This window comes from Acartia tonsa, chromosome 1, assembly GCF_053477335.1.
Source record: "Acartia tonsa isolate MP-2025a chromosome 1, ASM5347733v1, whole genome shotgun sequence".
Taxonomy (NCBI): domain Eukaryota; kingdom Metazoa; phylum Arthropoda; class Copepoda; order Calanoida; family Acartiidae; genus Acartia; species Acartia tonsa.
In genome coordinates this window covers 26,358,617-26,382,720 of record NC_137260.1, presented here as the reverse complement: position 1 = coordinate 26,382,720, position 24,104 = coordinate 26,358,617, and the positions used below count along the sequence as shown (strand labels likewise).

The 24,104-nt window shown below is 32.3% G+C and overlaps 2 protein-coding genes across 2 annotated transcripts; both read left to right on the top strand.

The window, feature by feature from the left end:
- Positions 1-92: 92 nt before the first annotated feature.
- Positions 93-24,098, top strand: LOC145316201 (thiamine transporter 1-like). Its single transcript, XM_080156560.1, has 16 exons — positions 93-224; positions 1,474-1,556; positions 2,904-2,991; positions 3,552-3,620; positions 4,268-4,329; positions 5,673-5,729; positions 7,091-7,183; positions 17,913-17,972; positions 18,520-18,637; positions 18,912-18,963; positions 21,478-21,618; positions 21,828-21,939; positions 22,549-22,690; positions 23,198-23,286; positions 23,514-23,573; positions 23,753-24,098. Exons 1-16 carry the CDS (start codon positions 99-101, stop codon positions 23,790-23,792), a joined length of 1,392 nt encoding a protein of 463 aa, XP_080012686.1. The 5' UTR covers positions 93-98; the 3' UTR covers positions 23,793-24,098.
- LOC145316190 (uncharacterized) lies at positions 11,331-15,857 on the top strand. Its single transcript, XM_080156549.1, has 2 exons — positions 11,331-12,422; positions 13,753-15,857. The coding sequence occupies exons 1-2, from the start codon at positions 11,591-11,593 to the stop codon at positions 14,649-14,651; spliced, it is 1,731 nt and encodes a 576-aa protein (XP_080012675.1). The 5' UTR covers positions 11,331-11,590; the 3' UTR covers positions 14,652-15,857.
- Positions 24,099-24,104: the final 6 nt, after the last annotated feature.

Genomic DNA, 24,104 nt, shown 5'->3' with positions numbered 1-24,104 from the left:
AGCTAAAATTGACAAAGGGGTTGGAGGGAAGCCGTAGCAATATATGAGTTACAAAAGTTAATGGATTTCCAAAAAAAATTCTAATATTTGTAGAAAGAATGGAGGAATGGAAAAGGGCCACTTTGATTCTTTGCTTATATGGATTCTTTAAAGAGATTCGTCCGTCAGAACCTTACCTTACAGAGTATCTTATCAGTAATACTACACAAGTTACAGAATACCAGGTAATTAGTGTAGAGTAGCTGGTCTGCAGGTGGTCAGTTGGTCTATATAATTTTCCTTTCAAGACATTTTAAAATCGAATCTTTTCTATAATAAGGGGAGATCAGTTCTTTTCCTTAATTTAGACATGTTAGAGTTTTTCTATCTATCATCAAACTTTGCATGATGATTCTTATAAAAGTTAGGAAGCATAGGAACTCTAATCATTATCAGAAATTCGTACCTCAGTTTAAAACATGCCATTTTTTTACTTTTTGCCCAAAAACTTTTGTGTGATTTAATTATCCTATTTATCTGATTCCTAGGACAACAAAGTAAAATATTATAATGAGACATCTCTTTATAAATCCTAAAATGTCCTTTTACTGTATCCTGCATTTACGCAATTTTACAAATTCTCTTTACAAATTTTTACCTGTCCGTGTGTATATTAGTTTGATATTGATAGGATTCTTTTCATTTTTTCTTCTCTTTTTTGAATATTGCTTCATTAAAATCTGAATGCAATATATGTCTTCCTAATTTTAAATACACGAAAAGTGTTTTTAAAAAGCTTTGCTTTCCTCATTCTGTATGTCTATCACTGGTCGCTGGAAGGGAAAAGCAGTTTTTTGAAAGGGGCTATCTGAGATTATTACAGATTCTGATTTATACATATATAGACTAATGAAAAATGCAAAAAATATAATTAAAAGCGTTCCTCTCTTGGGAGAAAATCCGGGAAAGAGATTTTAGCTATTTTAAACCTAAAATTCATATTGGCAAGCCTGCAAAAAAATATACAAATATATTAAACATGTCATTGCTCAGAACTTAGAAGTGGTAGAAAAATGCTATGTATATAATTGGAAAGCTCATAACCTCTAGTTTTCATAAAGGTATATAACGTTTTTGTACTATTATTAGTTTTTGAGCTATCCTCTAAAGTATACTCAAGTTTTTAAAATGCAGGTTTTTTTTATGAATTTTGAGTTTGATACTAGTTACACAAACAAACCTTTTTAAAATTATATTGCTTAGCACTTGGGAGTTATATAATCATTTTATGTAGGTACATTTGTATATTTTGGGTAATTTCAATTTTAGCTTAATTAAAAATTGTCTTTGAAATGCGTTTAGTTTGTAGTAAGAACCAAGAAGGGAGGGCAGAGTTTATACACTTATAGGAAATGAAATGCAGTATAAATTTTTTGCCTGGATGTTTTTTGGCGACCAGTGCTATCAGTATGTTTCATATATTTTATTACATAGGTGTACCATGAAGTTTACCCAGTTTGGACATATTCTTATCTAGGAGTTTTGGTTGGAGTCTTCCTTTTTACAGATTTTCTAAAGTAAGATTTTTAAAACGCTACGCAGATTTTGAAAACTTAAAAGAATAGCTTCTATTTCTAGAATTCTAGAATGTAAGTCACGCAATTTATTTCTTTTACTAGCGGCTATGCCCCTAGAGGCCTCTAGTGGCACTTTAAATGTTTTTGTTTGTTAAAGTCTCTATGTTACTTCTTTATGTTACGATACCTCTTTATATTACGTTGAAGTCTCCCATATATTTTTAAAATTTTCGATTTTTTTGTCATTTCTCTTGGGAGGGTGGCTGTACCCTCCCCCAAAATAGTCATAAACCTTCCCAGAACCCATGAGAATCTACCCTGTTAAGGAGAACCCGATCGGTTCAGCGGTTCGCGAGATCCTTCGGTACAGTCACACAAACACACAGACATCCTCGAGGCCAATATGTGAAAAGAATGTATTAAGAAACAAGCCAGTAACAGTACTTGTGCTCTAATTGTGACAATTATGTACATACAGGGTGTCCCACGTAAACATTTTTTTTTTAAAACGCTTATTACTCCCTTAATATTTGAGCTATCTTAGTAAAATAAAAAGTATTTGGCATCCTACTACTAACCATTTTATAGGATAATGATGAAAATTCCACAAAATAAACAGGAAAAAATCTACGAGGTATTACATAAGAGGTTCATTTTATTGAATTTAGACTAACCCACAAGAAATTATTTGCTTTGTGAACTTTAAGATTAGTTTGGGTCCCAACTGCTGGTCGCTCAGACTTTCTAAGCACAAAAATAGAACAATCTTGACATGGCATACTAGAAATTCTCAATATTCAAGAATCTGAAGTGTAATATAAGTGAACAATATGTAAAAATAGGCATTATATTGATCTTCTTTGTTATTTTTTAATGTAAGCTCGCTTTAAATGCCCACAAGAACCTAAAATATACCTGATTTTTTAATTACACTACAATGCCAGTTCTTATAATGTCAGAGTAAGTCTTTGTGATCCACCGTTTGACCACCAGTTGCTTTAAAAGTTAACTAAGGCATATTTTTCTTGTGGATTAGTCATATATTTACTAAAATCAGCCTGTTATGTATTACCTTGTAGATTTTTTTTTCTGAGTTAACTTTGCGGATTTTTCATCACTTTATCATTAAATTGTCAGTAGTTTGCTGCCGAATAATTTTTATTTTACGAAGATAGCTCAAATATTAAGGGAGTAATAAGCGTTTTAAAAAAAACAGTTTGCGTGGGACACCCTGTATTATGATATTTTAAGGTACAAGCTAGTTATATGTAGTATTGAGTATTCATTGCCTATATTGCCACTTGTGCTCTACTCATGGCAAATATGTAAATATTATTATTTATTAAGGTACAAACCAGTCATAGTATTTGAGGGCATGGCCTACATTGCAACTTGGGCTCTACTCATCTGGGGTAAAGGACTTTTTGCCATGCAGGTAAGAAAAACATTTGACATTTATATGTATTTGTATTAAAAAAAATTACTGTCAAAATCTATACTGCAGAGTTCAGATAAAATGAAAGTAAAATATGATAGTGGACGGCCAAAATTATTTTGTGATAATTCTGCTGACCACTCTATAATGCTTGTAGTTTGTCTGTTTGTCTGTAACGCCCAGTGAAACATAAAATTTTCATAGGGGAAAAATTTTTTTCTCGTCTGCTTTAAAAGATAAGTGACTGAACCATGGTGTGAAGTTCCAAAAAAAAGGCATTCTATTTTTTAAGTTACTTGGTACGTATATCAGTCTGTAGTGCTCTTTTAGATATTTTTAAGATAAGATAACAGCTTTTCTTAACTTCAATTTTCATAATTTTCTGTTGAGATTTCACTGAACCTTACTTCTGGTCCGTCAGGTCTGTCTTAATTGCATTCATTGCCTTATTTACGTATACAATGTTGCTCTCATCTATCAAGGTTAAGTGAATTGTTTACAAAGCTGTATTATGTTGCCTTTTTTAGACATGGTAGAAACTTATAACTTTTTTATTAAAGATGATGCAAGTATGTTATGGAGTAGCTACATCAACAGAAGTTGCCTACTATTCTTATATATATGCGAAGGTACTACTTAATTAAAGGTTCGAATCTTGAAGTTATGCCTACTGCTGCTATGTTCAAATTATTAGTATTAGTATGGGGCAAGCCTTAGCCGAAAACATGCACAACTCATTACAATGCACAGTAAGGACTCAGCAACACTTATCATTTTTGGGGTTAGTTTATTTATCATAATTAAACCAGTGCAGAAGTAAATTTATATTTCAAGGAAAAAATTTTATATCTCAACCATATTGATATTTAAATCGTAAATTCACGAAACCTTGCTATAAACAGATTTTCTTTAATTATATTCAAATAATGATTTTCTTTGAATGTTTTTTTTGGATTCCAAATAAATATTAAATAAATTCTGTATTTTACAGAAATAAATTACTACTCCTTTCAGTTTTTAGCTATGGGTAGTTGAAAACACTTTATTGACAACTTTATTCAATTACTTTTATCTTTTGGTTTCGTTGGGGACTTTGAAGTGGCACTTGCATCCAGCCGATATACCTTTCAGTAATCCAATAGACCGAAATCATAGGATAGCCAACCTGTTCTTTTGTTAAAGATCCGAGATTGACCTAAACATGAATGGCTGGCTTATTTCATACAATTATTCACCTTCTTATGTATGTTGTCATCCTTGTTTATTTATATTTTAGGTGAGCGGCCATTACTACCAGCAAGTAACAAGTTTTACAAGAGCAACTCTGCTCCTAGGAAAGTAAGTCTATTTGTGCATACTAGAAAAATTAGTATTCATAAGCAGTTCATGTTCCTTATTTTGCCCCCCTCCCCCCCTCCTCATTTTGAAATAAATAGAAAATAATTTTTTGTTTGTTTATTACTTTAAGTGAGGTTGGGTTAGGTTATATTGATAGTCCTGCAGGGTTAGGGCACCACATGTATAGGCTCCTCAGGGTTAGACCCTCTTGAAGGATTTTGGAATAATCGTTCCTTTATTTACCATTTATTTAAAAAATAAGGATGTTGCTGGCATTTTGTGAGAAAGCGCATTTAAAATGCGTTTTAAGTAGTTTATTAACAACAATAGGCAAATCTATATTACATAATCTGTTCCATGGTCCATTTATTTAATAAGACGCATTAATCTGATTTAATTTTCTTCAAACGACAATATTCCTCCAATTTTTATTAGACCAAAAACAAACTTTTAGAACAGAACTTACCTGTGATTATTATATATTAGGTTAGGACATAAAAGAGTTAGACCAATCGAGGGACTCTGCTGGCAGGGTCAGAGTCCCGCATGGCTTAAAATTCCATAATAATTTTCTTAATTAAAATCTAAAAAAACAAGGGGTGGGGTTTGTATTCTCTGATAAGATATAAGATAAATTGTAATAGTTATTTCTTTCATCGTATTATAAACCGCTTTCCGCGGATATAGAATGTACAATTATAAAATTAAAACTAGTTTTTTTAGCCCCGAGGTGCCGAAGGCACGGGCTAAAAAACTGGTTTTAATCTTATGATTGTACATTTCTATATTCGTAGAAAGCTGGATATAATACGATGCTAGACATAGTTTTTTCGTATGGATGAGAACCGGTTCCTAACCACCGGATACGAATGAATACGAGAAACAATCTTACTAAGAGATATTATTTCAATTAATCTATATAAAAATGAACCATAGATTTGCAAAAACTCAATGTAAGTCTTTTCTTAAAAGTGTCTGTTTGTTTGTACCGAAGTATCTCGCTAACCGCTGAACCGATCAGAGTAGCTTCTCATAGGTCCTAGGAAGGTTTATAACTATTTTGGGTACCACCACCGTCCCAAGAGAAATCACAAAAAAATAGAAATTTCTTTCTACTCAGAGACATGAGCGCAACATAGATAGGTATCGTAGAGACTTGAACGCAACACAGATAGGTATCGTATTATTTTTTTAAAGAAACATTTAAAGTGCCACTAGATCCCTCTTGGGGCACTTTAAGTATATAAACACACTTTCATGTGTAAAGGCAATAGGGTATCTAATTGTACTATATAATCAAAATATCTTTGGTTTTTATTATGTAATTAAGTTTTCAATTTCAGGTTTATCTCAGCGAGTTTAGCACAGATTCTAATCAGCACAAATTTAGTTGAATATGGGTAAGATTATTGGTAGCAATTATGTCCTTCTTTCTGTTTGTCAGTAATGATAGCTTTTTTTTGCAGTTACTCTATAAATTGCGCGTAATCTGTAAAGACTCATGTTATAAATCTAAAATACTAAATCTAACAGGATAGGACAAATAGACCAATTAGAAACTTTCCTAAAAATTCCAATTATTACATCTATCTTTTTTCTCCTCCCACACTTTTTTTATCCTCCTTCAACAAACTTACCTATCACATCTCCGCCAACTGCCTAACCATTTCGATAATCCCTTTGACAACAAATTTGTCCCCATCCCCAGGTTAATACAAGTAAGGCCAAAAATTTTCCAAAACTCCTAATTAAAATGATCAAATTTAATCATTTTTTCCAAATTTCTCCAGTTTTCATTTTATCATCCTGTTGATATTAACAACTTTTTATAAACCTATGTAAAATATCGTATACCTATATTATTTGTTTATATCTCACTAGCGGCTTCGCCCCTAGCCTCTAAGGGCTGTGCCCCAAGAGGTGATCACAAAAAAATTAAGGTGAAATTCGTAAAAGGACCAAGGAAAACTCCTGCAAAAAAAAAATGACCAAGGAAATCTTCTGCAATAAAAAAATGGGGTTTTTTTTTTGTTTTTGGGGGGGTTTGGGGGTGTCCCACCACCCAAGAAAATAGCTTAAAAGCATCACGGGACCAGTAGGTATAATCCCTGAAAAGTAGAGCTCAATCGGTTCAGCGGTTACTGAGATCTTAAGCTTCAGACGGACAGACAGACAGACAGACATCGTTCTACTTTGTATTATAGATATCTGTATTTTTTAGACAAAATGAATTAAAAATTAATGCTTAAATCAAAATATATCTTCATGTTTTAGAATAGTGTATTTTTTATTAAAAATAGGACAAAAAAACGTTTCAACTTTAAAATACATTATCTTATCATTTCGAGTTCCTTACTAAGACTTAATCTGAAGAATGTATAACTTTTGTCTCTAAACTATGTCAGCTAAACATTTTATTTCAACTTTTCTATGCAATTTTTAATTTGCAAGATTAATTTGCGCAACCATATACGCAGTTAGAAATTGGCACAACTGGAATATTTGTACTATCCAAACAACTTCCATGTAAGGTTAGACATCACTTTCTCAAAAAAAATCTTTTAAAAGCTAAATTATTTTTACTGTTACTTCCAAAGCTAGCGAGGACATTAAACTGGTACCCAAAGTTTTTAAAACTCTGAATTCAATAAACATCAAAACATTCAAATTAAGATGTAGTTGTATATTTAATGGCCAGTATCAAATTTAGAGAAAAAAAAAACAGTCTTTGAATATCTTAATCAAAAACTAAAAATTGCAGGGATTTGAACCTGATATCCTTGGTGATGGTGAGCATAGCTGCTGTGTCCTCTATATTTCTGCCATCCGTTGACAAGACTATGTACTTCCATAGGTAGGTGCTAGATAGTTAGCCCAAAACTTAGACAATTTTATTAATCTTTTAAATGTATTTGTAAAGGTATTTTCTCTAACTAAATGTATTTTTAAAAGCGAAGCTTTTCTATAATTAGGGTCGGTCCGTCCGTACGTCCGTACGTCCGTCCGTCCGTCCGTCCGTACGTCCGTACGTCCGTAACGGATAGCTTTTTCCGTTAATTTAGGCATGTTAGAATTGTCCTATCGATTTCAAATTTTGCATGGTGATTCCTTTAGTAATTAGGTACGATTTAGAAAGCGTAGCAACTCTATAATCATTACCAAAATGTCCGTACGTCCATTTTAAACATGTTGATTTTTTTACTTTTTTAACAACAAATTTTTATGTGATCTAATCATCGGATTGGTCTGATTTTTGGTATATTGATTCCTGGGACAACAAAGTATAATGTATTAAGCGAAGCAACTCTATAATCAAGTCCTAAAAATGTAAGTATGTCCATAAAAATTTTCCTGTATCAAGCAGTTTTTCAACAAATTTACTTACAATTTTGCTTTGACTCTTATAAATTTATATTATGATAATTAAGTTCTAACACTATACAAGTGTTAATGTCCGTTTGTCCTACCGTTTCAGTGCTTCGCTTTTATGGATGTTGTCATCCTTGTTAATAAAGGTAGTAAGACAAGAGAGAATCCCATCGGAACTTACATTAAATCTCATTGGTTGAAATTGTGTACACATTTCATTACAAACGCATGTTTTTTTTCCTTTCATACTTAGATAAAAGTCGGCTGTAAACAATATCATTTCTTAGTACAAAGCTTTACTGAATCAAACTTACTTGCTCAAAAATTTCATCATAAATGATAAAGCTTCAAACAGAGATTCTTTTTAAAAAATTAGGCTCGCTACTCGCTGGAGAGGCAAAATTATTTTTGTGAAAAATCCTCAAAAATCGCATAAAAATCTACAAAAATTAGATAAAATCATAAAAGGGTTATTAATATATGATTTTGTTTAATTTTTCTAGATTTTTAATAAGCTTTTGGATGATTTTTCACAAAAATAATTTTGCCTCACCATCGAGAACCGAGTCTATTTTGGTAAAGAATCCACCTTAGCTTGAGTCGAAAGTAAACAATACTATCGTCTGCTAATAATGTTCCTTTAAAGATTTGACGAAAAATCGAGTCAGACGCGTAATCTAGATATTGTATTTTATCAAATCCATATATAAAAGTAACAGGATGTATGTCTGTCTCTGTGTCTGTAGTTTAATATCTCGATATCCGCTAGACCCCTATGGTTCTCTTTCACATTGAATATTCTAATAGGTCCAGGTAAATCGATTCTAGAGTGAAAAGCAAAAAAGCATATATTCTTTGTCGATATTTAGACCAATAGAAAAATTTTTTTTCGAATTTTGCATTTTTTATCACTAAAAGTGTGCTGTACGTTGCCAAGCTCTAATTTTTTAGATGCGAAACATATATATAGGACTTAATGTTCGTCCTTTTGAAAGTTAGCATATGAATTCTTTGTGAAAATTTCTGTGATAAAATTGCTTCTCTTTAACTTCTCTGTCAGCAAAAAGGTGGATAGAAAAATGATTTCTTTTGATAAATTAAATTTCTAAAACTACTACTAAATACTTTTTCGTAATTATTGCTGTTTAGCTAGTCTTGTTATCTATAATACAAAGTAGAACGATGTCTGTTTGTTTGTCTGTCTGTTTGTAGGGAAGGATCTTGCTAACCGCTGAACCGATCCGGTTCTCCTTTACAGGGTAGCTTCTCATAGGTCCCGGGAAGGTTTATAATATTTTCTTGGTGGGTGGGACCCCCCAAAAAAATGAAAAATACCCCCCCCCCCAAAAAAAAATTGTTCTGTAAATCTAAAATACGAAAAATTGGTTTGATTAAATCTCTTAGGGCAAAGCCCCTAGAGGCTAGGGGCGAAGTCGCTAGTCTAATAAAACTGATTAGATTTCTGAGCTTCGCTACTTGGTCGTCGTTAAATATTTTATAGCTTTAATGTAGACTTATCTCTTTGACATTCAATTTCTACGTGAGATAAGAGATAGAATAAGCAATAAGAAACTCTAATGACTCATATAATAACAAGAACGATAACATTTTATGGCATTAGTGCACACTCAAGTGGATAAATCAATACAGCGCTTTGTTATTGTCCTTAAAAGTACCCTTTTCTCATTTTTTCTACATTTATTTCTTATATCTTTGTTTCTGAATTAGTGAATAAGTGTAATATAGGTATATATTTGTGTCTGTATGCGTGTGTTTTTCATGAGTAACCCACATATTCAACAATATACACAAAGCCAAACAAATAGGAAGATTTGTATAGAAGATTTACTGTCATAATTATATGTTATACTTATATATTTTCGTACGCAAATTGACAGACTGACGGATATACCTATATAATGGAAAAGTTGAATATAAATTTGGCAGAATAGTTGATCATTAATGTCTTCATTCGTATTTTCAATGGGTAGATTTATCTGGATTTATTTTAAAATAAACGCATTTAGATATTTTGAAGATAATTTGAATGCAGCAAAATGATGCTTAAAGCAATGGTTTAGCAAGAATGACAACATCCATAAAAGCAACAAGTCATATAGTAAGACAAGCTAGCATTGTCATGACAAGTATATAGTATAGCGCTTTCAGAAGTCTAAAAGATTTTATGTAAATCTATCGTAATCACTTCAAACAAAGGATGCTTTGCTTGCAATTTTTTTTATAGTTATAGAGATAAAGCATTCTATCAATCAAACTAAGAATTAGTATTTCAAAAATAAGGAAAAAGAAGTAAGATTTTAAAGATTTATTTTACCGTATACCAGGTTTTAATTCAATAGAAAGGTTCTAACATGCATATTACTTTCTGTTACTGACGGACACGCAGTGAATGCTTAAAAGCTTCGCACTTAAAATATATTGCTACTTCTTAAGTATGTAAGGTTGTAGACCTTTCAAAGAGAAATTTGGGTGCGTACCAGGTATCTTAAGGGATAGGACAATGGTCGGTAAATTATTACACCTCCCCAATTTTGATAAGCAAAACTGCTCCACTGTCCACTTTTACTTCGTACAAATCAATAAGATACAATCCCCCCCCCCTAAAGTTAATAAGTTAACGATTAGCAGAACGTGTATGTAAATTTTTGGAGGATCATACTTTTAAGCCCAATGTACTCTCCCTCCCTGATGCGTGCTCAAAGAGCGATGACACATCCAAGTTTTAAAATCTTAGAAGATGTCTATTTAAGAGCGTAGCTGTCTATAATTTTCGTATGTATGTGACTATATAAAAAGATACTTACAGACGACATAAGAAATATAATTTTTGCAATCTTAATTTGATATTTATTAATTTATAGTTTCGCTTCAATGGATATTAATATCCTTTTTAATTGCATGTATGATATAATAATTAGAAAATTAGGACAGTTTGTTTAATGTTTATAATAAAATTCCCAGGTCTTGCCTCAAAATATTGTTTACATTAAGAAATAGGAAATTTGATACGTGACGTTTTCTTCATTTTTTGATTTATTTATTTCAAATTTTAAAATACATTCACCATGGACATAGGGATAGATCATTGAAGTGTAAAACAATTTTCTGAAAATAATAAAAATGCTAGTCTTCAAAACATATTTTATTAATCTTTAACGAAAGATTAGTCCATTGATAATAAGCATTAAAATTTATTTTTATGCATTTTAAGGCAAAATATTGACTTTATTATGGGAATTATTGATTATTTTTTTATTTTCCTTTGATCCATTAGTATATCCTTTTTTTCTGGTATAAACAGAGAAGTAGAATCATTTATATATTCATGGTGAAATGGAAACACTTAACTTTACTTTTAAGCTTGTATAATAAAAAAATATAACATATAGTCACTTGATTGATAAGATGCGCCTGTTTATTGGCCAAGGCATTCTCATCGCTTAAGCAATTGATGCCATTTACCAATAATGTTCATAAGTTTTCATCATTATAGTTAAATGATTTGCTTAACGTTAAATCCCTGATATATATATAGGAGTGTTGCTTTAAAGAAAAAGGGAAAGAAAAAATGCATGATAAGTAGAAAGGGAAGGGGAATAAAGGGAAGTGGTAATGGTGCGTAGGCCTTAAGTAGTATGTGGTGTCTCCTTGAGCAACTACCTGCACACACACTAGCATAGCATGATAAATAAAACAGTTGGTATTAGTTAGAACTTGGCTTACTCACAAAGTAATCTTCTACCTGCCATTATACACTGCTTACACTGAAAGAACAACTAGTATTATACATACTTACCATAACAATGAACTGACAGTAGTACAAAACACGTCATTTATCCACAAAATATGTGAAGAAGAAAACGAAGCAAACATGAAAAAGTTATTTTTATTTGCGTTTTTAATATTTTTAGTGAATAAAACTTATGCTAGAATAGCTGATGATGATTCTTGTGTTCATAATAGTGACATAAAGGTTGAAACTACCTCAACTAAAATAAAGTTATCATGGATAAATGTTTGTGATGATAGTCAGATCCAAAAGTACAAGATTCATTACAACCATGATGGTTATCTTGCCTGCAATGATGGTAGAAAAGACCTAGAAAAGCCCGCAGGATTTGGAACTATTGAAACCCGTGAGACAGAGGTATGGATTGAGGATCTTCATCCATATTCAAATTATTCCATTGACCTAACAGTGCTAAGAAATCCGTTGCCTGAAAGTGGCAAAAGACGGATTCGTCCAGATAGATATTCTGTGGAAGCTACAACAGAATTTAGCATTCCTAAGGCCAAGGCACAGCCCAGCCCTATTGATTACAGCTATAAAAACACAGCAACTAAACTTGTATTTAACTGGAGCCCACCTCTACTGAGCTCCCAGTGTGACCTATTCTATTCTCAGCTTGGATCTTATGTGTACATTCTGCGCGGGATAGATCCGTGGAACAGGGAGGATTTTAGAGAAGATATTCTTGACACAACGCAAACTCAAGTTGAAATTTCTGACCTGAAGCCTTTCTCCAACTATATTTTCTTCCTGTACCTGGCCAATGACGCTAAGGAGTATGACAGTGATGTGTATCTGAAGCTGGAGGGTATGACCCTGCCCACCCAGCCACAGCCCCCAGAGTTCAAGACAGTGGAGAGTATTGGTGACAAGACTGTTCATCTGGAATGGATGCCTGCCTCTCCCCCGACAGGTATTTGTCTCATTATTTCATCTATTTTATTAGCACATAATTTACAACTGTCATTGAAAGTTCCTTTAAGAGCTATATACCTTGATAGTTGGAGTGGCCTAGCCTCTTATTTTTTAATGACTGTAAGAACGTCCAAGCTTTTTATCTTGGAGAGAGGGTAAAATGAGAGGTCTCAAAGGTTATGACATTGTAATCTAATGTAACCCCCCATTTTTTTGTGTGGGGGGGGGGGGGGGCAACCTATAAGACGCCCTTTGACGGTTTTCCAGCCATACACACCCTAAATTCAAGATGCTGTTTAAGGACATACCTACCTACATTCTAGGATTTTATTACTCAGATTTTTCACTAATCAGATGAATATGATAAACAATAATAATAAATTTAAATTTTAATTTTAAAATTACCTTGTTTGGCCATACACAGTCTTTCTTGTAACACTTACTGTTTGCTCAGATTCCTACATCGTTACAGAAATCCCAGCAGGGGCGTACAAGGGATAATTACCCCCCCCCCCAAAAAAAAAAAAAAAAGAATATTTATGCACTGACCCTAATCATTGAAAAGCTGTTCTTCTAAAAATGTTTGATTATCTTTTATTACATCTACATACATTTGTCCTTTTTGACATTAACTTTATCTCTCATTTTATGGTAAATTCAAAAATAGATTTATATTTAATTGACATATGATATTTAGACACATAATTTTTACATGTCAACATTCAATATTGCACTTTTTAGATTATTTCATGACTAAATTGATTGATTTTTTAAAGAAAAACAGTATAAAAGAAATTATAAATATTTACCAATTTCAGCTTTTTTAAAGAATTTTTTTCTATTATAAATGATATACAGATCAAATTTCAAAATTTTTTACTGTTTATTGGAATCTATTTCAATTTTCATTTAAATTCATAGCTTGTTACACTTTTTTTTGGATTTTTAATACAACAAGGTACAATGTTATAATCAAGTCATAGGTATGTCCTTAAATAGTATCCTAAATTTAATCAATTTTGCAACACTTCCATTTTTGTTTTGTCTTTACATTTATATTCTGCTATAGGCAGTTATGACATTCTAAATGTTAATGTTCTGCTGTTTCAGAGCTTCGCTTTTAAAGATGTTGTCATCTTGTTTAATAGCACTTGATGCTTATTGACATTTTGTTAGGTTAATAACATATTAAATTTTTCTAAACTATAAGTGTGTTATTATACAAACAAAGGTTAGTTGTAACCAAAAAAAAGGTTTAAGTTCCACAAGATTGGCAAAAGTCAGATTCACATAAATAACTTTTAATTTCAAACTATCTTTCTTTTTAGGCGAGCTCTCCCATTATGAAGTACGCTGGACCCTTGGTAAGCTCCAGGCCCGAACCGCGTGGCTGGACAGCAAGCGCGTTGAACCTGGCGACGCCCTCTGCTCTGATGAGCATCCTGATGAGGGCACCGCTTGCTTTACTGTGTACAATCTAGAGCCCGGCAACTACACCTTCCAAATTAGAACATTCAACAAGGATGTTGTTGAGCATTCAGAGTGGTCGGAAAAATTTAATGTCGAGCTGACTTTGGAAGAATTAGAGTATGGCAATCAAACGGGCGGCTATACCTATATATACATTGGGTTATTTATAGTCCTCTTTATTATTTCTGTTGTAGCTATATTATTTTTCTACCGCCGCTGCCGTAGGGACCGCAGCAAGAAAGGATTCGAAATGGTGAATAAGGACGAACAGCCACAGCTGCGGCCAATATTCCGCAACCCTAACTCCAGGTTTTCCGACACCAGCAGCTATACACTGCGGTCAGCTCAGGATCCTTTGCCTTCCGTTCCTCCAGTTGAAAATATTTATTCTGAGCTGAAAGGAGGTGAAGTACTGGAGGATAAATTAATCCTTCCAGGTATGAGAACCCAGCTAGAGCTAGATGAAGAACATTATCTGAAGCCAAACAATACAAATCACAATACATCAACATTAACAAATGGAAGCTTAAGCTTTAAAAAGGCCCAAAGCACGGACAGCCTGGATGAGGAGGGATATTTAAAGCCAAATTTTAATAGATATCAACGCATGAATACGTCCGGTAGTGAGAATGGTGGCAATGCCCCGCCAACCATTCCAGCCGTCAGCTACATAGCAGGGGGAGGTATCAGCAGCCCGAGTATCCCAGAGGATATACTTCCACCAACTTTTGTTCCTGGTAAACCCAGCGAGGTTTAACCTCAGTCATCAATATCTTCAAAGTCTAACAAACAGTTTTTTTGTGAATTAATGTATAAATTATCTTATGCATATTATATAACTGTTAAAATCAAAGTTGAGTAAATTGGATTTTACATCCTAGTCATAAACTTGAAAAGTTAACTTCTTGAAAATAATAAATGAAGTATTCAATGGCAGTAATATTTCTAAAAAGCTTAACAAAGCTTTTTTAAAAGTCAAATAAATTAAAGAATCTGTATATAATTTCAATATTATTCCTTTTTTTTGAAAAGTGGCATTTTTTGTATTTCTATTTTATCATTTTAAATTGTATTATTATATTCATTCAGTTGTTGTTAATTTTGTACTAACATAATTTTTTTTGTAATTATTGGCTTGAAAAATTATTAACCCCATCAAAATTAAATTTCTTTGGCGATCCATTTCTTTTAATTTATTTTCCAGTGTGACTTCTAAACCGATTAATATCCACTGGATTAAATTCGGTTCTTAGCCATACTGTATAGCATCGTATTCCAGAGAATTTTCCACGAAAATTAAAATAAAAAAAAAACATAAAATTGATACCAGTTTTGTTAACCCATCCAGGCTTTCGGATGCGATAAATAAATATTCTGAATTAAAAGAAAATGAGATAGTTTTGTTTTTTTAAAAAAGCATTTATTTCTACTTATTTATTTGTCTTGTATAATGGCCTTAGCTGTATTTTTTAAAAATCTAATCACATAATCAAAGTATTTTAAGTCCAGCATTTGTAGTCTAAATGTAGCGAAATAAAGAAAACTTTAGTATTTCTGTTGATACACAAAAGTTGAAAAAATGCACATTATCACTGTGATAGTTCTGAAATAAATTATATAAATCCACATAAAGTATTTGTAAATCAATATAAATTTAGTAAAATAATGTAAACTTCTAATGTCAAAAAACAATTAAGTTACAATTGCATCACAGAACTGAAATTACATTTTGTATTCCTTTAAATTAACTATATGTTATGAAATAATAAAAATAAACTATGAGTAATTGATAAGGATTGTTTTACTTTTGTAAAGACTATTAAATAACTAATTCAGACCTTCCATATTTTAAAGAAATTATATAACATTTATATATTTGTAGATTTTGTATAGTTTCCTAGTCTGGGTATAATAAGAATATTGTAATGTAGTGTTTATTTTTAATAAATATTTAATAACTTCATTTCATTGTTTTTTTATACTACTCCCCTAGCATCTAAGGGCTTTGTATTTGTTGAAGGGCAGGGTTAAGTCAGAAACAGAAAGAAAGACTCTTGGGAGGGTGATTGTACCCTCCCCCAAAATAGTTATAAACTTTCCCAGGACCTATGAGAAGCTACCCTTAAATGGAGAACCGTATCAGTTCAGCGGTTAGCAAGATTCTTCGGTACACACAGACTGTCGGACACACAAATAGACCCCAACCCCCCAAAAAATATTTCCTTTGATCCACAATTTAAGGGGGGATTTATTACCCCCATCAACAGATTTTAGGGTTAATTACTTAATTAACAAGGATGACAACATCCATAAAAGCGAAGCACTGAAACGGTAGGACAAACGGACATTAATACTTGTATAGTGTCTGAACTGAATAATCAGAATATAAAAGTATAATATTCGAAGCAAAATTGTAAGTAAATTTGTTGAAAAACTGCTTGATACAGGATAATGTTTATGGACATACTTACATCTTTAGGGCTTGATTATAGAGTTGCTTCGCTTAAAATATTGTTCTTTTTTGTCCCAGGAATCAATATACCAAATATCAGATCAAACGGATAATTAGATCATATAAAAATTCGTTGTTAAAAAAGTAGAAAAATCAACATGTTTAAAATGGACGTACGGACATTCTGGTAATGATTATAGAGTTGCTACGCTTTCTAAATCCTACCTAACTATTACAGGAATTACCATGCAAAATTTGAAATCGATAGGACAATTCTAACATGCTTAAATTAACGAATAAAAGCTATTTAAAAAAGTAAAACAATCAACATGTTTAAAATGGACGTACGGACATTTGGGTAATGATTATAGAGTTGCTACGCTTTCTAAATCGTACCTAACTACTACAGAAATCACCATGCAAAGTTTGAAATCGATAGGACAATTCTAACATGCTTAAATTAACGAATAAAAGCTAACTTTCTCGGACGGACGTACGGACGGACGTACGGACGGACGGACCGACCCTAATTATAGAAAAGCTTCGCTTTTAAAAATTTTGAAAGGGCAAAAAAAATTTTGCGACCTTCGCTCGCCATTATATGTGTGAGATTTAAGGGTGTTGACACCGCCCTACAACCACCTCTCTATGAAATTTATGAGTAGCTGCAATGAACAAAAACTTTATCCATCTATTTGTTTTAGGATTTTCGACTCGTTGAACAATAACATTTGTTATGTATATATATGGGGAAAAATGTTGTTACTAAGGTTGAAAGAAAACAATATAATTCAAATACAGTTCTGTTACATTACAAGGCCTTTAGGGACTTAGGATATGTGGGATGTATGCAATTATATTAAATATAGAACTGTTAGTGCGGCCATTAAAGAGATACGATGAAGTAAATCTTTTATATTTGGATAAAATACATGCGAAAAATGGGGAAATGTTTATGTCAAGATTCGTAGATTTTAAAGAAAATTACAGCATACATAGGTGGTATAGCGTTACATATAATTATAATTTCTACCATAATCTACAATACAAAGTAGAATGATGTCTATCAGTACGTCTGTCCGTCCGTCTGTCTGTCCCTTAAGATTCGGTAACCACTGAACCGATCTGATTCTGCTCTTCAGGGAATATACCTAATGGTCCTGTGGTGGTTTTAGGCTATTTTCTTGTGGGTGGGACACCCCAAACCCCCCCGAAAACCAAAAAATGCTTCCCCTAATTTTTTTAAAAAATAATTTTTACGAAAATTTGGGACCCATTCGTATTTTTTTCAGCTGGGTAGGTAACAGAAGATGTAATTTTACCTCTTGGTGCAAAACCCTTAGAGGCTAGGGGCGAAGCCGCTAGTAAATACATAAGTGGACAAAAATATGTTTAATACCTATTCTACTCTAAAATTAGAGTATGTCCTTCTGTATTTCTGGTACACATGCTGGGCAGAAGCTACCTCACTCTGTAATCCAAACACAAATAATGGAGCTTTCAATCCATAACATTTCTCAAGCATAGAAATCTAGATTTGTTTTTAGATGTTGATCATTTTTTTAGAGCAACGAATGAGATTGAAGAAGGTGGACTGGTAAACAATGTTTCTAACTCCCTATACAGGTCAGAGATATAGTAATATGAAAACAATGACGCAAACGGCCATAACGCGCAATAATGAAATCAAAAGCAACTACGTGCATATAATAAATTATGAAACAATTTGCGCGTTGAATATAATCTTGTCCATTTTCACAAATTTCTTTGGTTCAGGATCAGGTCAGGAAATTACAATTTAAGACGAAGACCAAACTGCATTACTTTTGCACCCCTTTTGACGTCATATTCTCCATCTCTTATTTAGGTTTTTTCCCCACTTCTCCTCTCAACCTCCTCATTTTATGACGTCACAGGAATCAAAAGTGACACAAAAGTACTGCCGTTTGGTCTTCGTCTTTGTTTCATAATTTATTATATGCACGTTCAATTTGACATCAGTAAATTTCCACCAGTAAAAAGCGGTTTCAAAATGGGGGAAAAATACAATATTTGAAAGACCATTCTGACTTTCTTCAGTGTTGCTCGAATTCAGTTTGACAAATCTGAAATAGCACACACCCGAAATAAAGAAAATCATCATTATGAAAGAAAAAAAAATATTTTGATCCAGGCCTACCCTCGTGGATTCTTTCAAGATGATATTTCAAGATTGTGTCAAGTCAATGAAGAAACCTTACGTGCTGAAATGGTCCCTCTGGTGGGCACTCAGCATGTGTGGCAATTTTCAGGTAATTCACACTCACTCGTATTGGAAAGGTTTAAATTATAATCTCCAAAAAAGTACAGTTAAAATACCTTATTATGTTATTTATATTATTTGATGACAATTTCAAGTAAGACATATTGAAATTTATAAGAGAACAAGGTAGTGCCATAGGATGAGAGATCAGATAATGGAAAACCTAACACTAAGAGTCATACTTTTGCCAAAAAAAAACAGCTGTGGGTTCATTCGTTTGTTTCTTTTTTTCGAATCACTTGTACATTATCTTTGTTGTTTAGGTTGGAAACTATATCCAGCCTTTGTGGATGGAAGTTCTAGAATCTACTAAAGGTAAAATTAAGGTTTCTAAAACATTTCACTAAATATAAATACAAGGTTGGCAATTAACATAAGGAATGCCCAAAAAAGCCCAAAGAGAACAAATTGTAAATCAGCAGCCTTTTTAAAAGTTTAACATGCTTAAATATACAGCAAGTGTTATCCTTTTCTGACAAACGGTAGGCGAAGATTTGTTCTATAAAATAATTTGATATGCTTCTTTTTATTTGTCTCGCAGTACATAAAAATCTCTTTGTTTAACATTATATCATTTATACGCTGACTCATTTGATAATATCTAAAATAAATATTGTTTTTATGCTTTGCACTTGTTATACTAAATTTCAACGTTTACCCTGTCAAAATATGTATAGTTATTATGTCAACATATAAGTATGTAATCATAATCATTTACATCACGGTTGATTTTTTATTAAATGAATAAGTTAGGGTACAATGTTTGGCACTTTCAATATAAGTAAATGATAATAACAAAGCCACAGAATACGATAATACCTTCAGAAAAATCGATGAAAATAGTTTTCATACTAAATTTTGTTTTTTTTTATATTTTTTCTAAAATGTCATGACAGAAGATGTAAAATGTCGTCTTAGTTTTTTGAAAGGATTAATCTTCTCTGAAATCTAAATTATCAAAATATTTTTTTTGGTAAATGATTATACGATATATGTCAAACATTTTATCAAAAAGAAATATTTAAAATTGTGAGGTAGAAACCTGAATAATTTTTCTTGTGGAAATAGCTTTCTGCAAATGTTGATAAACATATGTCTGCTAGCATTAAGATGTTTGTACTGCCAATACACGTTGGGTTTTATTTAAATAATTTTTTTAAAATGTTCTTTTTTTTACCTCGTATACTAATAACGAAAATCTGATTCACTTATAGTCGGAAATTCATTATGAAACAGGGGACATGCACAAAATTTTTGAGCCCTGATCAAATAGGAGCTGAGATAATAGGGGGGCAGGCGACCGACTGATAAGTGTTAAATAGAAGTTGATTGAATATTGGTTGGAAAAGGTGATCATTAACCACCCCCACCCCCCCCCCCACCCCCCCCAATCGACTAAGACTCGCCTACGGCCCGATCTTTTAGGATTGCTTTGTAATTCACATTTTTGAAAGTCTTTCAACAGTATACACAGCAAATTCTCTCTTTTTTAACTAACTTTCCGAACAATATACCTAAAGCATTTGAATTAACAAAGGATATGCTAATATTTTTACCATTCAAGTTTATTTAATATTCTAATAAATAGCGCAACCCTCCAAGTTATGGCTACTTTTCATGAACATATGATCTAAAGAATAAGCTCTGACGCAATGTCATGTAAGGATATTATAATATTCTTTAAAAAAATTGTTATTTTTGCATATATGTTACATTTTACAGTGTTTTGTGGCTCAAAAGAAAGACAATTAAAATTTATTTCATATTATATAGTTTAAATTGCATAAGATAACCTAGAAATAGTAAAAAAGTCCCTTTCTTTTTTTGTCGTAAAACAGAAATTAACAAAGATTTTTATTAAAAAACACCTTAGTGTAAAAATTAAAAATTCTAAATATGGTCACAAAAAGATTCAATTAGTTTATTAAATGTTTCATTTTCAGCAAATGACGATTAATCTCTATTACAAAGAATAAAGTGTAAAAAGATATTCTCGTTTTAATTTTAAGCAACTTAAAATGCATTTTAATACCTTTTAATGATTTATTTTTTAAAACATCATTTTATAAAATGTTATTGATTTTTAAAGTTTTATATTAGAATGTTTTTAAATTTTGTTAACATTTTGTTTTAAATGTAGAAAATTGGTAATTCTAAACATTCAAAAAATGATTTTATTAAATTTTCATCACTTAAATTGCATGTTTGATGAAATTTTCAACTGATAATACAAGAAAAATCGTTTAAGTTTTATTATATTTTACTTTGAAATGTTAAAAAATATAATTATTGTCAAAAATGTGGAAGTTATACTTTCCTCAAAAAAAGACCTAAAACATGCAAATTAACACGTGTAATGAGATTTTTTTTCTTTCAGGTTTAATTTTAAGTAATTATTGATATTTTTTGTAAAAAGGATTTTATATAAAAAGTTTTAAAACTCGAGTTATGTAGTGGTTCTAAAAAAGGTTGCGAATTTATGCAATTTTCTTGCAAAAAAATTTTTCTAGGATTTTAAAAATAGCATAGGGTGTTATTAGACGTACTTACAGATACAATTGCTAAGTCATTTTGGCCAAACACTAAAATAAAGTTTTGACATCTGAGGGACCATACGTGACATGTCAATTACCTCGTATTATGTAAAGTAACATCCAACATACAACTAACTTATTGGAAGTCCTTACTGGGTAATGAGTTTTCTCCTGTTTTACGGGTGATCACGATATTGCTTTAACTATAATCTTACATTAAATTTTTAGTAACGTCTAGTATTTTAAATACCAGATACCAGATTATCCTTGATTTCTAGCTAGTATACCTATTTAGGTGCAACTGAGGCTTCAGAGCATTTCAACGGAGCCGTGGAGGCAGCAACTACTCTGACAGGCGCATTCCTCGCATTTATCATGGGCTTCATGCATTTTAACTGGTCGCTTATTGGTGAAACCACTATTGCTGTTATTTCAAGTAGGTTTTTGTAATTTAAAACATGCAAAGCGTTTTTTAAAAACTTAACATTTCTCACTATGTAACGCAGTGATTACACAAAATATACTTAAAAGCTTTTCATTTTCAAACATTTGATTTTATTTCTTATGTATATAACTATTGAAATAATAACAGAAAATCTAGTCTTACTTAAGTTTATAACAGTCAAAAATTGTTTTTCTATTTAGTATTTGATGGAATAGTTCTGTACCTAATGGCTGAAGCTAGCAATATTTGGGTGGCATATGTTGGATATTTGCTCTTTAGGGCTTTCTTTCAGATGATGATTACAGTTGCAAGGTAATTTTTCATAGGATTTTTTGGTGGCCGGTTAAGAAAGGAATTATAGAGAAGTTTATAGTCCATATTGAATCTAGGGGGGAAAGGTAATAGGATAATCCTTATACTAAAGTAACAGGATGTTTGTCTGTTTGTGTATCTGTGTGTCTGTACCGAAGGATCTCGCTAACCGCTGAACCGATCGGGTTCTCCTTAACAGGGAAGGTTTATAACTACTTTCTTGGGGGGTGGGACACCCCCCCCCCCAAATGAAAAATACACCCTCCCCCCCCCAAAAAAAAATTTAAAATGATGGGGAATTTAAAATCTAAAAAAAAATTGGGTTATCAAATTCGACACCCACCTCCTAGTGGCCTCTAGGGGCGTAGCCGCTAGTACTGGAATATTGTGCTAGATGAAAATCAACCCCCCCCCCCTTCCAATCAAAAACAAGGAGAACATTTGAGTCAGTATGATGGAGATACGAAAAGTTCATGTATGATGTCATAAAAATACGTCTTAATCCATCTATTTTTCAGGGGTTTCCTTTCCCACTTCTCCTTCCTTTTAAGACGTATTTTACGACGTAACACAGGACTCTTTTCGTATCTCCCAGTATGATTTGTTTAGTTTTGAAGTTGCCTCCCACGTATCCCAAGACTGTTACGGAGTTGTGTTTGGTGTCAACACCTTCCTGGCTCTAGCATTCCAGACCATCCTAACATCCGTGGTTGCCAGTAGCTCTGGTTTGGCCCTGCCTGCCAGAGAACAGGTGATTAAATTAGGGTTGGGCCGGATACATATTTGGCCATATAACAGAGGTGAATTCTTTAAAAAACTTTTGCCCCACTAAAATCAATTTGCCTCACTAACATTTTAGTGAGGCAAAATTATCCCCTCTAAATTTTTAGCGAGCCTTAGTGAATTTAGTGGGGCAAACTGATTTTAGTGAGGCAAATTTTTTTTAAGAATTCACCTCATTTCCAATATTGAAGGAGCAAAAAAAAATTCTTAATATGGTTTTTTATTGCATTATATAAAAGATTATATTGGTGGATATCCGGCCAAATATTTTTAATATCCGGTGTCCGGTCAGATATTGTGAATGGCTGGATATCCGGTCCAACCCTAAATTAAATCCTGCTAAAGTTAATATTTTCTTTTATCATCTTATAACGACATGTCGTCAATAGGTGTAAACTGACTACTTTTGATTATACGCCATTAAAATTGTAATGCTTTGTTCCTTATCATCATAATAATATTTTTTATTTTTTAGTTCTTTGTGTATGCTGGGTATTTCTATGTGGTAGGAGCCTTGTTCCTTCTTGTTGGAATGATTGGATGGTGTAGAGATGGTAGACAAAGGTAAACAAAAAAACATTTCTTAATGTTGAAAAATCAAAAGCATTTGAATCTAATGGCAGTTCACTTTACAACATAACTTTCCTAACTTTTTAATGCCTTCTATATTTCAATTGTGGCAAAATACTCATGTGTTGAACAAGTGACGTCATTAGTACAGACAGATTAACAGACTAATTTCAAATATATATCTAGCCATTAAAATCAAGAAGAAAAAATATATTTTACAGGTACAAAGAAGAAGGAATTTGGATAACTCCTGCTCGCAGAGGAAGTACCACTTCTACTAGGTTAGTGAGATAACAAGGACGATTAAGTTGAAGCTTAGCTTGACAAATGAATGAACAGACGGACTGACACCATAGCTTATAGAATAATCTCGCTTCTAAGTATTATATCTTAATTGTCGATCTGATCTATAAGTTTCTTAAAGAAAAAAGGAACTTTATACATTAATTAATTAATTTAGAGTTGATCCACCAGTCGGCAGCACAGAAACTCCTCAGTAGAATCAAAAGAAGTAGAAAATTGATATTGCCATGCAATGAGAACAAAATCGTAGCAAAAGTAACGAAGCATATTCCCTTGGTTTACCTTTTGAAGTCTTTTTTTCCATTCTCTATTATAACTTTTCTCTTTCTATCTCTCTCTCTCCCCTCCCTCACTCTCTAAATATCTGTCTGTCTTACTGTCTTCATTCTGCTAGAATATTGTACTAAATTCATATTTTGCACCATTTACATCATGTAATAAGGTAAAGCTGTCAGTCAAACAACCAACACAAAATAATTATATTGCTTCGGTGCTAAAATTAATCCTGA

Coding starts and splice junctions, on each gene's coding strand:
- LOC145316201 (XM_080156560.1), top strand. CDS start 99: ATGGAGGAATGGAAAAGGGCCACTTTGATTCTTTGCTTATATGGATTC. Junction 17,973..18,519: donor GTTTCTAACTCCCTATACAG/GTCAGAGATATA, acceptor ATTTTGATCCAG/GCCTACCCTCGTGGATTCTT. Junction 22,691..23,197: donor CCCTGCCTGCCAGAGAACAG/GTGATTAAATTA, acceptor TTTATTTTTTAG/TTCTTTGTGTATGCTGGGTA.
- LOC145316190 (XM_080156549.1), top strand. CDS start 11,591: ATGAAAAAGTTATTTTTATTTGCGTTTTTAATATTTTTAGTGAATAAA. Junction 12,423..13,752: donor GCCTGCCTCTCCCCCGACAG/GTATTTGTCTCA, acceptor CTTTCTTTTTAG/GCGAGCTCTCCCATTATGAA.